This window comes from Eleginops maclovinus, chromosome 22 (assembly GCF_036324505.1).
Source record: "Eleginops maclovinus isolate JMC-PN-2008 ecotype Puerto Natales chromosome 22, JC_Emac_rtc_rv5, whole genome shotgun sequence".
Lineage (NCBI taxonomy): Eukaryota > Metazoa > Chordata > Actinopteri > Perciformes > Eleginopidae > Eleginops > Eleginops maclovinus.
This window is the reverse complement of record NC_086370.1, coordinates 22754901-22770936: the sequence shown is the minus strand read 5'-3', so window position 1 is coordinate 22770936 and position 16036 is coordinate 22754901. Positions and strand designations below refer to the sequence as shown.

The following is a 16036-nucleotide window of genomic DNA, read 5'->3' as shown; positions in this document are numbered from 1 at the left end:
TTTCCAACACAGATACATGAAAGTTCATTTCCTGTTCTTCATGTTGGTGAAAATCCTCTCAGGTTGTAAACAAACAAAACGTTTTCCCACAATTGGCCGCACAGATTCTCTGCACTTATTTCACCAAACAGGTGTGTGTGTGTGTGTGTGTGTGTGTGTGTGTGTGTGTGTGTGTGTGTGTGTGTGTGTGTGTGTGTGCGCAGCAGGCAGATTTCCCGCCGAAACAACAAGCAACATACTGATGATTAGAGTCTGGCGCATAATCGTTCAGAAATGAGTTTGTTTTTGCGTGAAACAGGTGGCCACCCCCGAGCTAAATTCAGAAACAAAAGCTCGTCAACATGTCTGAAGCGGAGCGGAAACACACTTCTGATGGAGGGAGGCGGGGGGGGGGGGGGGGCTGCAGGTACAGAGCTGCTTCTGATCTGTGGCGGCGGGTCTTTGTTGTGTGTTCCCAATATGTTTGTTTTTTGTTTGGACCTCATGCTGATGAAGGCCTCGCCATCTGCCTTTGTTTGTCTGACATTTCCTCATTAATGAACTTTCCCCGACCTCCTCTTCCTCCTCCTCCTCCCACCTGACACTCTTTCCGCCCTCTCCTCCTCTCCTTTCTATCAAATTTTCAAATTGATATCTGCTCCTCAGTTCTACCCGGTCCGTCAGTCAGAGTTTAGGCTTGATACCACTCACTCGTTCTTCCTCCTGTGGTATTGTAGAAGTATTAAACAACCCTCTTTCTACTCCATACCTAGCAATGAATGTACCCTTCTGCAGGTCCACACGGATAAAGATATGTTGTTGTTTGTATCTAAACATTTCCCCAGACATAAATCGTTGAATAATAATAAAAAAGCTTCATCTTTCTCTCCGTCTCTCTGCAGCAGCTGATGAGAGAGCGGCAGCAGATGGCCAGTCGTCCCTTCGCTTCCGTCGCTGTAGCGCTGGAGGCGGGCGGAGACCGAGAAGAGCTGCTACAGGTCAGCGAAAACACACACTTGCACACACAGATAAACAATACCGAACACGTTAGGACACACACAAGGGATTTGTTGTGTTTGGAAACGCAGTCACAGAGGGCGGTATTTGCATATCCAGTTTGGAGTCGAGGGCATTTGCACCTGTCGGCCCCCGTAAAAGTGTGATCAATCGTAGCACAAACTTTATACAAAATTCATTCAAACTGATGTTTAAATTACAAATAAATAACCCACCCACATTTAATCATCTATGCAATGGCACCAGAGTCCTTCTCATGCATTAATACCTTCAATGTGTATTTCACACACCTTCCATTTCTCTCATTCAATGTGGAGAAAAGATGCATTGAAAAAAATACAGTCTTTATTATGTGTCCTCCTTTTTGTGTCAGGAAAAAGAGAGAGATTGTTGATTGATTTTTATTATTAAAGTACCTTCTAGTATTTGCATGCTCAAGTCAACAATGTTACATGTTAATAGTGTGAGAAATGTGTTCTTAAAAAACGGTTGATGATCAAATTTAGTCATTTTTGTGAATGAAATCAGCGCAGATCCAGAGGACGATAGAATAGAAAAATAGTTTGATTTATTTTCAGATTATTAATAATATAGGCTTTTTTGTTGCACCTTAAACCGCGATTATTTCGATATATTTGATACAACTTCATACACAACGTGAGTGGAGGTATGAGCAAGCAGTTGCGGGAACCACAGGTGTTGCATTTGTCGCTGGCTGTGTAAACATGGCATGAAATGGGGTGATGATGACTCCATTTGTTTTACCACATACTGTGTGTGTGTGTGTGTGTGTGTGTGTGTGTGTGTGTGTGTGTGTGTGTGTGTGTGTGTGTGTGTGTGTGTGTGTGTGTGTGTGTGAGCGCGGGACAACATGAAGTAGTGGGGCAGAGCGTGGAAATGTTCTTCCTCTCATTCATTACACAATTATGCTGAGCTGCACGCTCGACTATGAACCAGATGTTGTGTAATTAACCTCGGTGTGAAGATAGCGTTCTGCCCTATTGTCTCTCACCTTCAAGAGTGAAATGGAAACCAGGCGGAGGCGGAGATAAAGGGGGGGAGATACTCGGGAGGTTTCTGCGGCGAATAAACCGAACTGAACTGAGTCCAACCTGGTCGAAACGGAGCTAAAATTAATTAAGGATCGTGTGCAGATAACCCCCCGAATCTATTGTCTGTGTAACCTTCACTCAGACTGTGGGGGGGCCACAGGAAGTGGAGATATGTTGAAGTGTTAGCAGGGAGCAGTAGGAATACAATTAAAAGATTAAAGAAGCTCAAGAGAAACAGAAAGCGAATCAATGTACAGTACAATGCTGGAAAATGTCAAAATTCTGAAGAAAAAACCTTTTCCAGACCTGACCTGTCTGGAATGTACGGGTTCTAAGAAAAAATACAGATTTCTGAAAAAAAAAGTCAAAATGTGGAGAAAAAGTTAAAGTTTTAAGAAAAAAGTCGAAATTCTTGAATCAAAACTTCACTTGGAAAAAAATTGAGAATTCTGAAAAAGCCATCCTTTCAATAGCACCTTTGTCCATCTCTGTAAGGTCTACAGGCCGTCAGTGTTTGTATTGAATACACACGGCTACCTGTGCACGTGTGTGTGTGTGCCTGCAGTTTGATAAATGAGGGTGGGTGTTCTGCCGGCTTTCACTCTGACTGTGTGACCTGCTGGGGAGTAAATCTCCTGCAGCATCTGTCACTGAGCGCCACCGTGGCTTTAGGGAGGGCGACGGAGACGGCTCAGGTTACAGTTCACCACCCATGATGCATTTCTTCTATCAGGATTATTAATACGTTGACATGAGGGACAGCGAGGCAAGGTCAGACCGGATTCAGCTGTTTCATGGCCCTTAATAATGTAATCACATTACAGTTTTGTAAAGAGAGGTTTTTCTTTATATGAGCATAAACACACGCAGATTGCTGTGCCCACGCTGTCTCTGATTCATGCCTAACTTCCTCTCTAAGTGTTGCATCATGGGTAAGTGCTGTGTCTTCTTGCAGAGTAGAGGACGACTCCATCCTCTGAGTGCCCCTCTTGAGTTTCCTCTGTGTTTAAAGTCTCTGAGTCTCCGTCTGTCTGAGCACAAACACTTTGAGGATCCCTCACAATGCTCGGTATAAATTCATGTGGTCGTGTGGCGGGCTTAATTTCTCCTGGACACATAAAAGATGAACTTCAAATGCTCTCCAGGTGCTTTTCCAGTCAAAGATATATTTCTTCCGTCCTCTGAAGGCTTGGAATTATGGGTACTCCTGTTACAAGAGCTGCTGGCATCCTGTGTGTGGAGAGTGCTTCCTCATGGCGAGGTGTGTTAATCTTCTGTGAAGACACTGACGGTGCGTCGCAGCTGGAAATACTTTGTCCTCTAAAGTCTTGCAATTATGATTTTTAAACAAAAGGAAGAGTAAAGTGGAGTCTCAAATGGTTTAATGACACTGACTACATGTCACAGCTGAGAGGAGATGTTGTGAAGGATCTGTTTCAAAGAGAGGAAACCCTAAACTCTAAATTGACTGTAAAACAGAAACACAATATGCCACCATCAGACTCTTGTTATGCTGCTTAGATACAAATTCAAAGGGATGACTAACTGTATATGATGAAGGCACCCAAAGAAATGTACTGTTGGTTCTTCTTCTTATATATTACTTACTAGCAGTGGCTCAGTCAGTAGGGGCTTGGACTGGGAATCGTAGGGTCGCCGGTTCAAGTCCCCAAACAGACTTGAAAAATGGAAAGTGGACTGCTGCTTGGAGAGGTCCCAGTTCACCTCCTAGGCCCTGCTGTGGTGCCCTTGAGCAAGGCACCGGACACCTCCAATCCCCCCTCCCCATTGCTCCCCGGGCGCTGCACAATAGCTGCCCACTGCTCCTAGTACTAGGATGGGTTAAATGCAGAGGACCAATTTCACTGTGTGTGCTCTGCTGTGTGCATGTGTGTGACTAATAAAGAGGGTTTCATCCTCCGATTCTATTGCATGGTAGTTTTCACTCAGACTTCCTTACATATCATTTCTTTAACCTGTAATGCATTTGTTCTATGATGTGCTTCTCTTAAAGTATTTTACAGGTCCGTAATTTCAGAGTCCTTTCTTAAAAAATTGGAAAAATTGTCAAGGATTTTCTCTGTAAGAATCGGATAGCAACGGAGTGATTGAATGAGGAAAAACAGTACTGTCAATGCAATATATGTCATGTGTATGCATTAAAAAGAGTATATATTCACAGCATGGACAGTCCAAATGTTAGAGAAGACAGTGAGGATGGATCCAACATTCCCCTGCTTCTCTTTAACTACAGCCGTCCATATGTTAGACAGCAGTAACACACATGCATCGCAGTGTAAATTAGCCTGATTTGCAGCTAAAAGCTAACTTCTCCTCTTCCCCCACTTGATCGGTGCTCTGCAGCGAGCCGCGGCTGCGTTACAGAACAGAGGAGAGTCATCAGCATAAATCCACGTTCCCCGCATGCCTCCATAAAGCATCGCCGTTACGTCGTAAAGCTGATGAGCCCGCGGCGAGCGGCATCTGCACGCCTCCGCCCGCTCGAAGCAGTTCCCACCTTTTCCCGCTGATTAACGACGCTCCTGTTTTCATAATGCTATTTAAAGCAAAGAATGAATCAATTTCATATCTTGTGTTTTAATGTGGCGTATTTATTCTTCAATTGTGGGGATTTAATATGCCTCGGAAAGACGGGTGGGTGGAGAAAAGGATGGTGGGGAAAGAAGCTGATAAAGAATATTTATGACACCTGGGAGTAATGTATGTTTGGTAGATAAAATACACAGCTAAATAGTGAGCGTGCACGCAGAAGCCTCACTGCAGGGCTTATCAGATAAAACGTGTACGAGGCACACACTGCTTTGCATTCATCATGGACAATTGCCTTCTTTAGTTTGCATTCACCTGTGGCTCTTTCGCACACAAACACATGTTATTAACTCTATAACTCACACCGCCGTCAACACTAACGAGGCTAAAACAAACCCATTGCTCTTCATGTTCTGTTTGCGCTTTAACAAAACCAAAACCGGTTTCTTTTCATCGTTAGAAAAAGAGTCCGGGGGCCACACATCGTCTCGGTGCTGGGAGGAGGAACACCTGCAGCACTTCAGCTGAGCAAACGCTGTTCAACATCTCCCTCTCTCTCTCCACCTCGCTGTCCTTTTTCTATCTATCTCTTCCTCTGTGAACTCTCTGTGTCTCCGAGGTGTGGGGATTTTTATTTCCTGGGAGCTTGAACAGAAAATCATACGATGGAAAAAAAAAACCCACCTGAAGCTGTCTTTGTTGTTTTTTACAGCCTGCAATTTTATCATCTGGCCGTGATCGATAACGTAATTCAGGGCGATGACAAAGGTGCAGAGAGCTCGGTGAAGGAGAAGACGCACTTTTGTGGAAAATGATGGTTGAACTTTGCTGACCCAGCTCGGATAAAACACCACAATAACTCCCGCTAAATTATTGTTGCTAGCAGAGAGAAAATGAGAAATGGGAAAGGGGATCGTTACCTCTGGAGAACCATTCTTTCGCATGAATGCAATTAAGGATTGAGAGCTCAATGATTTAGTAGTTTTCCAATGAACAGGATTTATATTTCTTATTTTGATCCAAATCTGGAAAATGTTAGATTTCTGAGAAAGACAAAAAAATAAAAAGTCAAAAATCTGTTAAAAAAAAAAGCAAAAAAAAATAAGAATTTTGAGAAAAAGTTTTAAGGTGAGAAAAAAATGAGAAATGGAAAGGGGAACGTTTCCTCTGGAGAACCATTCTTTCCAATGAATGCAATTAAGGTTTGAGAGCTCAATGATGCACTGTCCAATAATCAGGATTTATATGTCTTAGTTTGATGAAACTCAGAGCCTACAGGTGGGTGTGGGTCTGCAAATGTATATTATTTAACGTATGATTCATGTCAAATGTTTGATGCCCACATACTCTCTATCATTTTACCCTTGACGCATTGGAGGGACTGTGCACTGAGAGCAATAAATAAGGCTTTAAAGGAGCCATAAAGAGTCCAGAACATGTGAAACATTGAGATACCAGCACTTCTGAGGACAGCGCCGGTTTAACACCGGGAATAAAACATGGCTTCATGAAGTTCAGTCGCAGTGAAACATCTGTTTGCCCTCACTGAATTCTGTGTGGCATGATGAAGAGGGCAAAATGTTCCTCAAAGCTAGAACGATGTGGACAGTGAGGGGATCAATGTGGAGTATTTCTTCTACAAACACAAGCTGCTGCGTATCCTCGATAATGTTCAGCGATTTATCTGCTAACTTGCACCAAAATGTAGCTATGAAACAAAAGTTGTCCTAGTACATGAACAATAATTCCCCTCTGGCTGGCAGAAAACTCACTGCTCCATAGCCTCTCTGTGAACTGGACTTAACATGCACTCCTTCACACTGAACTTTGTACATTTACACTATATTAGTACTGCCTTTTTGTGCATTTGTATATTTCATTTTCATTTTTACTTTGTTGTAATTATTCTGATTCTGATTACTGGTGCATTTAAATGGTCTGTAAAGGCTACAATTCAAACATTCAGGAAAATAATTATATAACCATTGAACACTAATGCTAACACATTGTGTCCGATAGGCTGAGGGGCGGGACATCTGGCGTAGCTACTCTTTAAAGTAGAGACACTACATACTGATATACACCTGAACATCAGCAGGAGAGGACTCTTTAACGTAGAGACACTACATACTGATATACACCTGAACATCAGCAGGAGAGGACTCTTTAAAGTAGAGACACTACATACTGATATACACCTGAACATCAGCAGGAGAGGACTCTTTAAAGTAGAGACTCTACATACTGATATACACCTGAACATCAGCAGGAGAGGACTCTTTAAAGTAGAGACACTACATACTGATATACACCTGAACATCAGCAGGAGAGGACTCTTTAAAGTAGAGACACTACATACTGATATACACCTGAACATCAGCAGGAGAGGACTCTTTAAAGTAGAGACACTACATACTGATATACACCTGAACATCAGCAGGAGAGGACTCTTTAAAGTAGAGACACTACATACTGATATACACCTGAACATCAGCAGGAGAGGACTCTTTAAAGTAGAGACTCTACATACTGATATACACCTGAACATCAGCAGGAGAGGACTCTTTAAAGTAGAGACACTACATACTGATATACACCTGAACATCAGCAGGAGAGGACTCTTTAAAGTAGAGACTCTACATACTGATATACACCTGAACATCAGCAGGAGAGGACTCTTTAAAGTAGAGACTCTACATACTGACATACACCTGAACATCAGCAGGAGAGGACTCTTTAAAGTAGAGACACTACATACTGATATACACCTGAACATCAGCAGGAGAGGACTCTTTAAAGTAGAGACGCTACATACTGATATACACCTGAACATCAGCAGGAGAGGACTCTTTAAAGTAGAGACTCTACATACTGATGTACACCTGAACATCAGCAGAGTGTTTCCTCTATAAATCACTATTAGACGTGGTTCTTTGAAGTATAACAACCTTTCATAAATCCCTGACCAACTTTCTAAATATGGTTCAGGAATGTGGAACCATAGTCTTACACCAGCTATTCATTCTCATTAGGCCATTTTCCTCAGTGTACTCTCCTTTCTCGTCCACCCCCTTAATGGTGTGTGTGTGTTACTCTGTTCTCCTTTTTGTCCCCGATCGATATCTAACCTCCACCTCCTCTGAAACCGTCAATACTGAAAATGGAACGTGTTTTTTTCTTCTGAAATGATGATGGCCTTTGGAGCATTGTTATGTGCACATGGGTGATGGTGTCAGTGTGTGTCTGTACATTTGAAGGCAGTACAAGAGTGTGTGTGTGTGTGTGTGTGTGTGTGTGTGTGTGTGTGTGTGTGTGTGTGTGTGTGTGTGTGTGTGTGTGTGTGTGTGTGTGTGTGTGTGTGTGTGTGTGTGTGTGTGTGTGTGTGTGTGTGTGTGTGTGTGTGTGTGTGTGTGTGTGTGTGTGTGTGTGTGTGTGTGTGTCTGTATCCGCTTTGGAAGAAAGTACACATCCTTGGCAGCCAGAAAACACATTAATCTTTCCAACACTAATAGTGAAAGGAGAAGCAGAGAGGACAGAGAAAGTGTGTGTGTGTGTGTGTGTCGGTGTTTGTGTGCGTGCATGTGTAAGATGAGGATGAGGGGGAGTTGGGGGTGAATGACAGATATACTCCTCCTCCTGAATTAAGAAGGTAAAAAAAAAGTCATGAGGCATTAGAGAGATGATTAATGTGTCGTCTCAGAGAGGGAGGAAGAGGAGGGAGAGAATTGGGGAGACAGGGAGAGGTTATGAAGTGGCCCTTGTGTCCTCCCTTGCGGTAATAGGATTGTTTGCTCACAGACTTGCTGATTAAAATGCAAATTCAAATCAACCGACGACTCACACACATCTCTACATTCACAAACACTCATACAGGCTACTCAGTGTGTGAGGACGTGACCCGCAGTCCACTGCTGTTCCCTTTAGTGTTCACTTCCTGTCTGTCTTCTTCTGCTGTTCCCTTTAGTGTTTACTTCCTGTCTGTCTTCTTCTGCTGTTCCCTTTAATGTTTACTTCCTGCTTGTCTTCTTCTGCTGTCCCCTTTAATGTTTACTTCCTGTCTGTCTTCTTCTGCTGTTCCCTTTAGTGTTTCCTTCCTGTCTGTCTTCTTCTGCTGTTCCCTTTAGTGTTTACTTCCTGTCTGTCTTCTTCTGCTGTTCCCTTTAGTGTTTACTTCCTGTCTGTCTTCTTCTGCTGTTCCCTTTAGTGTTTACTTCCTGTCTGTCTTCTTCTGCTGTTCCCTTTAGTGTTTACTTCCTGTCTGTCTTCTTCTGCTGTTCCCTTTAGTGTTTACTTCCTGTCTGTGTTCATCTGCTGTTCCCTTTAGTGTTTACTTCCTGTCTGTGTTCTTCTGCTGTTCCCTTAAGTGTTTACTTCCTGTCTGTCTTCTTCTGCTGTTCTCTTTAGTGTTTACTTCCTGTCTGTCTTCTTCTGCTGTTCCCCTTAGTGTTTACTTCCTGTATGTCTTCTTCTGCTGTTCCCTTTAGTGTTTACTTCCTTTCCGTGTTCTCCTGCTGTTCCCTTTAGTGTTTACTTCCTGTCCGTGTTCTTCTGCTGTTCCCTTTAGTGTTTGAGTGATCTTGCTTATTGTACAGAATTAAAATATAATATGTGTAACCAGTGACAGCTGCTGCTTCGTAAGGAGAATTGAGGCGATAAAGGCAGTTTTTACACTCAGACTGTTGTATCGAGGAGGAAGGGAGGTGTGTGTGTGTGTGTGTGTGTGTGTGTGTGTGTGTGTGTGTGTGTGTGTGTGTGTGTGTGTGTGTGTGTGTGTGTGTGTGTGTGTGTGTGTGTGTGTGTGTGTGTGTGTGTGTGTGTGTGTGTGTGTGTGTGTGTGTGTGTGTGTGTGTGTGTGTGTGTGTGTGTGTGTGTGTGAGAGAGACAGCAGAATCCATAGACACATTACCACTCTAATAGATGAAAATTGTAAATAATTTGCTGTAATGGAGCATCCGGGCAAAAGGCTGATTCAAAACGGCACTCCATCTCAGTCGCACTCCGGGAGCCTTCAAACACCCTGAGCCGTTCTCCTGACAAGCCACCGACACAGAGAGTGTGTGTGTGTGTGTGTGGGTGTGGGTGTGGGTGTGTGTGTGAACACTTAACCTAACTACCTATGGCAATCAAAAAAGACTGTAAGTAAGATATACATTGTTATTGTTCCCTTTCTCTGCCCTGTCATCTCGAATCTCTTCCATATTTCACACTTATTCACCCGATATATCTTCGCCTCTTTTCCCACTTTCAGTTCAAAGTAAAAAGGGTCTTGGTGTAGATGTTTCTGCTATAGCAAACTATCAAAGTACCAAAGCACACCGGCTGGTCGGATCATTGATAATATCCCTCACTGCCAGAATGAAAGACAAGGTTCCACAGCTGAAATGTTTAGAAACCACTTAACCAAGAGACCAAAATGAAGGGTGCAACTTAGCTATTAAACGGAAGCTAACTAGCCAACATTAGCTTTATATCTAACAAATACATATTGAACTGAAACATCCATCTATCAAATAAAAGGTCTGCTTCACTTTACAAGATACCTAACGTTCCCTATCTATCCTAAGTAGTTGGCTAGCTTAAGTTAGCTACTTATCCAACAAGCTAGCTAGCAAGCTTAGCTATCTAGCTTTGGCCGAAATTGGTGCGCTCATAATTGAAATAAGAACTAGTATTAATATCCTATGTTTAGACCTGCAGTGCGTACCTGTTTCTACAATTCAAGTGGTGAGAGTAACTCTGAAAACTGTTGAGGTGTGCTTTGAAGCCGACTAGCAGCTCTCATATAGCCATTAGCTTCTTGGCTCCAAACATCGTTGCACATTCGATGTTATTTGGATAAACTAATGCTAATCAGCAATCTTAAAATGTGTTAGTAATTAATAACAGTTAATTAAAAAGCTTTCAAACTGTTTATTTGGCAAGTGTTGAGAGCGCTGTAGCATTTACAGTCTAACTGGAAGTACCAACACATGATACGGCAATGAGTAAGCGCCCAATAACCGGTGAAGAATAAGGTGAATGTTACCTTTCACCTGCCCTGTTCTCTTTGCCTTATCTAAACCACTGTCTGTGTCTCTGTGTTCATGCATCTGAAATGAAAGTGTGCAGTTGTCAGGGTAAGGCTGGAGGACGGGCTGCAGGAGGCCGTCACAGACACGACTGAGAGTCCGCTGTGCCTCTTTGTTTACCAGCTGTAGGTGACAACAAACTGTTTATGAGGAATGAAGCACAGCTTTCACTGAGGGAGTGAAGAGGGTAGAAGGAGGAGGGAGAGAGAAGGGACGAGGCACACAGTATCTCCTGTTGGATCGCTCTGATTATCGGGATAAAGATAGCACTCTGTGGCGGAAAATCTCCTCTCACTCTCCGAGCCGAAAGCGATTTACTTTTCTCTTTCGAAATACCTCAAACATGTCCCTCCCACTTCCTCTCCCTGACCTCGGGCTGTGAGCTGAATCCAGATATGAACTGCACTTCTTCACTTGTTGTATTCATTAAAAGAGAACAGCAAATGCCTGGAAACAAGGAGCCGCCGTCGGTAAAGGACGAGATTACATGAATAACTTGTCAGGTATCTCCATCCCAACACTACACCATGGTGTGTTAGTGTATTTATGATACGATCAGAATCAGAATAGCTTTATTTGTCCCACAGAGGAAGAGTTAAAATTGTTAAGTAAAAAAGCCAGAGTGAAGATGGAGAGAAAAAGATAAAACACTTTTACAAAGTCCGTTAAAAGTAACTGAAATGTACAAAGTAACATTCAGAATACATTTCCAATTTGCATATTGCACAACAGTGGTGTCATAGTCTGTGTTTGTTGTTGTGTTTACATCAACGCACTATGGTGTCATTTCACAGCAGGGCTGTTATAGTCCTCGTTGTGTTAGTGTGGGGTCTGCCAGGGTTGATAAGTCTGACTGATTCAAGGAAGGAAGGAAGGAAGGACCTCCAAGGGTAACTTAACGTTGTCAAATAGTGAGTGGAAAAATGCTATATTTGCTAGAGTGCAAGTATAGCATACAATGAAAATACTCGAGTAAAGTACATGCACCTCGAAAATGTACTTCAACCAAATCAATCAAAGTGTATTTGTAGAGCTAAATATCACACGAGTTACATTTACAGTCGTACAGAATGTGAAGTATGAACAAAGGTAAGTATACTTAGTTAGGATTAGGTTAGTTAGTACTTCTCTTTGGAGTTACTTTCCATCACGGTTATAAGATATATAAGTAATGAGGTATACAGCCAGTTAGGGCTGGGCGATATTTGAAAAATGAGATATAGAATGAGACACTATCGTCAACATCGATATAGTTTTGTTTTCGTTGAACGCACAGCACATTTGTTTCAAATAATAACCCGTTTGAGCCGCGCCTGCCACTGCTTCTCTCTGTCCCGCTCTGCGTCCGGCTCTCTCTCTCTCACACACACACACACACACACACACACACACACACACACACACTCTGCCCCGCCTTCCCGCTCACGTCACGTTTTTAAATGACCAACAGCGCGAAACATGGCATCCCAGCAAAATGTAAATGGCGGCGCAGAGCTGGTATGTAAGCAAAGACAAATGGATCAGTCATTTGGAAATGGTTTGGTTACAAGGTGTCTGAGGAGTTACAGCAGCAGGTGATCTGTAGAGAGTGCTTCAAATCTGTCGCAGGCTGGCTGGAAATGAAAGCACACAGCGGCACGAGTTGGAGCACTGAAACTGTCGTGTTATTGCGTCAACAACATCGATATATATCTTATATCGATATTCTGCTTGAAAATATCGAGATATGACTTTTGGTCCATATCGCCCAGCCCTACAGCCACTACCAACTTTAATGGAGTGTGAAGTTTGTATTGTACATCGCTGAACAGTAGTTTGAGAGTGTTGTAGCAGCTTCAAATTATAAACCTGTATGGAAAAACGCAAACAAAAGTGGTATTTCTGCAAGTTCTGTTACGGATACACCTGAAAAAACGACTCAAATACATGCATATGTACTCAAACATATTCCCACCTGAAGTGGAATATCAGATGGATAATCACCATAAATATTCAAACACACACTCACACACACACTCTGAATCTCCAGGGGAGCACAGGGAGAGCAGGAAATGGGAAAATAAAGGGTTTGGATACAGAGAGGATTGGACGTGACAATTTTCTGCCCCGCGGGGGGTCGGACATGCATGGCCGGGCTAATCCGCTAAGGAGGGCACGACAGGGGGGCAACTCTCCACACCTCAGTGGTCAGAGAGGTGTGTGTGTGTGTGTGTGTGTGTGTGTGTGTGTGTGTGTGTGTGTGTGTGTGTGTGTGTGTGTGTGTGTGTGTGTGTGTGTGTGTGTGTGTGTGTGTGTGTGTGTGTGTGTGTGTGTGTGTGTGTGTGTGTGTGTGTGTGTGTGTGTGTGTGTGTGTGTGTGTGTGTGTGTGTGTTTGATAGGCTGGACAGCAGCGTTCAGAGCCCCTCGGTCCAGCGTCGAGCCCTTTGTGAGTTTGAAAGGAAAATCACCAGGAATGAGAAAGAAGGAATTAGCGATAAATGAAAACGTTTAATGACCTGTGTGGTTTGTTCTTCTTTGAAGCACGACTTCGTCTTTATCGCTGTTGACTTATTATTTGCAATTTAGCGTCACATAAGACATGCGGTTATAACCACCAAAAATGACGTCTTTACCACCTACCTTTTAGAAGCAGTTTGAAAAAGATGACTAAAAACTGCGGGAAAATACACATTTTAAAATAGCAGACTTCCTGGTGGGCGGGGCTAATTGAAAGCCAATTTGAAATAGGGATTTACTGATTATTGATATCATAATGTCAGCTAAGCTTTGTTTTCTATCATGGAACTGAATTCCTTCAACATGTAGTAAAAACATTGATTATCCAAATAGTGTGATGAAATATTTGGCCACAAAATATAGCTTTTTGCCTAAAATGTTGTTGAGTATTAAAAACCAGATTTGATTGGCTTTTTTAGGAACCTTTTGTCATGCCATAAACACTCCAAGCGTTGTTTGAACCTTCGAAGTGAACGACAAAGAGATTTGATGTCAATACAATATTAGGTTTAGGTATTTAAAGCACTTGCGAAAGTAGATTCATAATTTGATGATTCAGATTGTCCGTGAAACCCGAGCGTACATATGGCTGCTTTATTCTGAACAGAGACGTATCAACACCCAGATAATCAGCGTGACAGAGATCTCGTTGTGTACCGTGAATATGCCGGAGGGGTTTGGTTGATGTGAACAAAGATAGTACGAGCATCGTTTCAAGAGATGCACCTGATATCAGAGTGATAGTGTTCTCTGGGTTTCGAAAAGAATTTCAAGCTCTATTTAACTCTAAGCTGGAACAAAATACTTCATATGTTTCCCATCCCAGTGTGCAGTGATGTCCAGGGTAACAGAACTAAAAGAGTGGTCCCTTGATCCTCCTTAGCAACGGTCTGCTCTCTTAGCAACGGTCAGCTTTCCTTAGCAATGGTCAGCTCTCCTTAGCAACGGTCTGCAGGTGAAAAATAACACACCTCTGGAATGTCCAAATAGACCAATCAGGATCAAATATTGAACTAGGCCGTGGAGTTATAGAACAATATGACATGTCAGTTATTTGACACATCCCAGCCCTCTTTAATTGCAGTGATAACTGTCTATTATCTGAAGTGTGTCTAGGGCTGCTCGAATAAGGTTAATGTCACCCTTTAGTTAGGGTTCCCATTTCAAAGTTAATGGCTGCTGAACAGATATCTGAAGTGTGTGAGTTAACTGTAAAATCAAAGAGTGTGTTCTCTAATTTCAAACAGTAATCCCTTCCCTGTTTCTCAGTAGATGTGTCTGCGGTGCCTCCACTAAATGACTGCCTTGTGTGGATGGTTGGTTCAGGAATTTGCACTTTACTACAACTGTGATTTTGTAGAGGAGAGAAGAAGATAACATTTTGGTTCAATTTTCTCTGGCCTCTGATGATTTATCCATCATGCTCCTCCAGAAACACTCCCACCGAGGAAACGAGAGACGAAAGCAGATGGAAAAAGTGTCGAGGAGAAGCTTTGATTGGCTTCGCTTCCTCTGAAATGAAATCCCTCTTTGCTATGTTTCTTATTTCAAGGAAAGCCAGCAGACAAAAGGAGTGGCCTTGGTGCAAAGTGACCTTGTCTGAGTTTGTGTTTATTTTTTTTTTACTGCTGATTAAATAAAATAGTTTCCATCCAGCAGCACTTACATGATGTCACACTGACGTTAGTGAAGCTGGTTCTTTTGTTCTGGACCTACAAAAGAAATGTTGACGCAATCTTGACCCCGAGGATAAAGAAACAGAACACAGATACATTCTCTCTCACACACACACACACACACACACACACACACACACACACACACACACACACACACACACACACACACACACACACACACACACACACACACACACACACACACACACACACACACACAGATAAGCACATTGTTGTTGCTGTTTGTGTTTCAGTGCTGCCGTGACGTTAGTCGTGGTCTTCAGGTTAACACCGTTTAGTTTCTCAGAAGGAAGTTTGCTTCATTAGAGACACGTGACATCAATAAATCTGACCTTTTACTCTTTTGAGTATATTATATTATAAAATATCATATTATATCATATTATATCATATTATATTATATTATATTATATTATATTATATTATCTAAAAATTATCGACGTGAATCCAGTTGTGGGATGGTTTGGAATTTTAGAAGATTAGGTTATTATTATTATTTGTTTAGTCTTAATATTCATATTCTTATTTATATTATTATTATTATTATTATTATTATTGTAATTATCATTTGTTTCTTATTTTTCTTTTTCATTTTTTATTCTTTATTTTCTATTATTTTCACATTTTAATTGTAGTGTTTTTTTTACACTTAATATTCACATTATTGTTATTATTATAAATATTATTATTGGTATTTCCTTTTTAATTTTCTATTCTTTACTTTTTATCATTATTTTCTAATTGTAATTGTTTTATTTGCATTGTCCTAATCATTGTATTATTAATTATTATGTAATTAATTAATCAAAACATTTAAAAATGTACATTCTTTTGTTTTCAAGCTGGTTTTGACCTTCATTTCTTTCTCTTACCTGTACTATATTCAAACTCAATGTACATAAATAGTCATTCTTACATGAGACAATATGTTCACCCTTCCTTATAAGACATTGTAACATCACAATGATTAAAACTGTGATCCCCAAACCAGTAAGGGCACACGCTTTGAAACACCCCAGAGTTTCTGGATGCTTCCCAACTTTTCACGACTGATTTCTCTCAGTGTTGCCAAGTAACCAATTTCAACGTTACTCACAGTCAGCAAAAACTGTTGTCTGGGCTTAAGTGGCACTTGATATTTAAAATATAAATAAAAAGAGAGAGAGGTAGACAC

The 16036-nt window shown here is 41.7% G+C and overlaps 1 protein-coding gene across 1 annotated transcript in view; it reads left to right on the top strand.

Annotated features, from left to right (window-relative positions):
- atrnl1a (attractin-like 1a) overlaps nucleotides 1-16036 on the top strand; it is a 192984-nt gene that overhangs the window by 156833 nt on the left and 20115 nt on the right. The window contains 1 exon segment of the mRNA XM_063874219.1: nucleotides 882-977. Within this exon segment, the coding sequence (XP_063730289.1) occupies nucleotides 882-977 (96 nt within the window).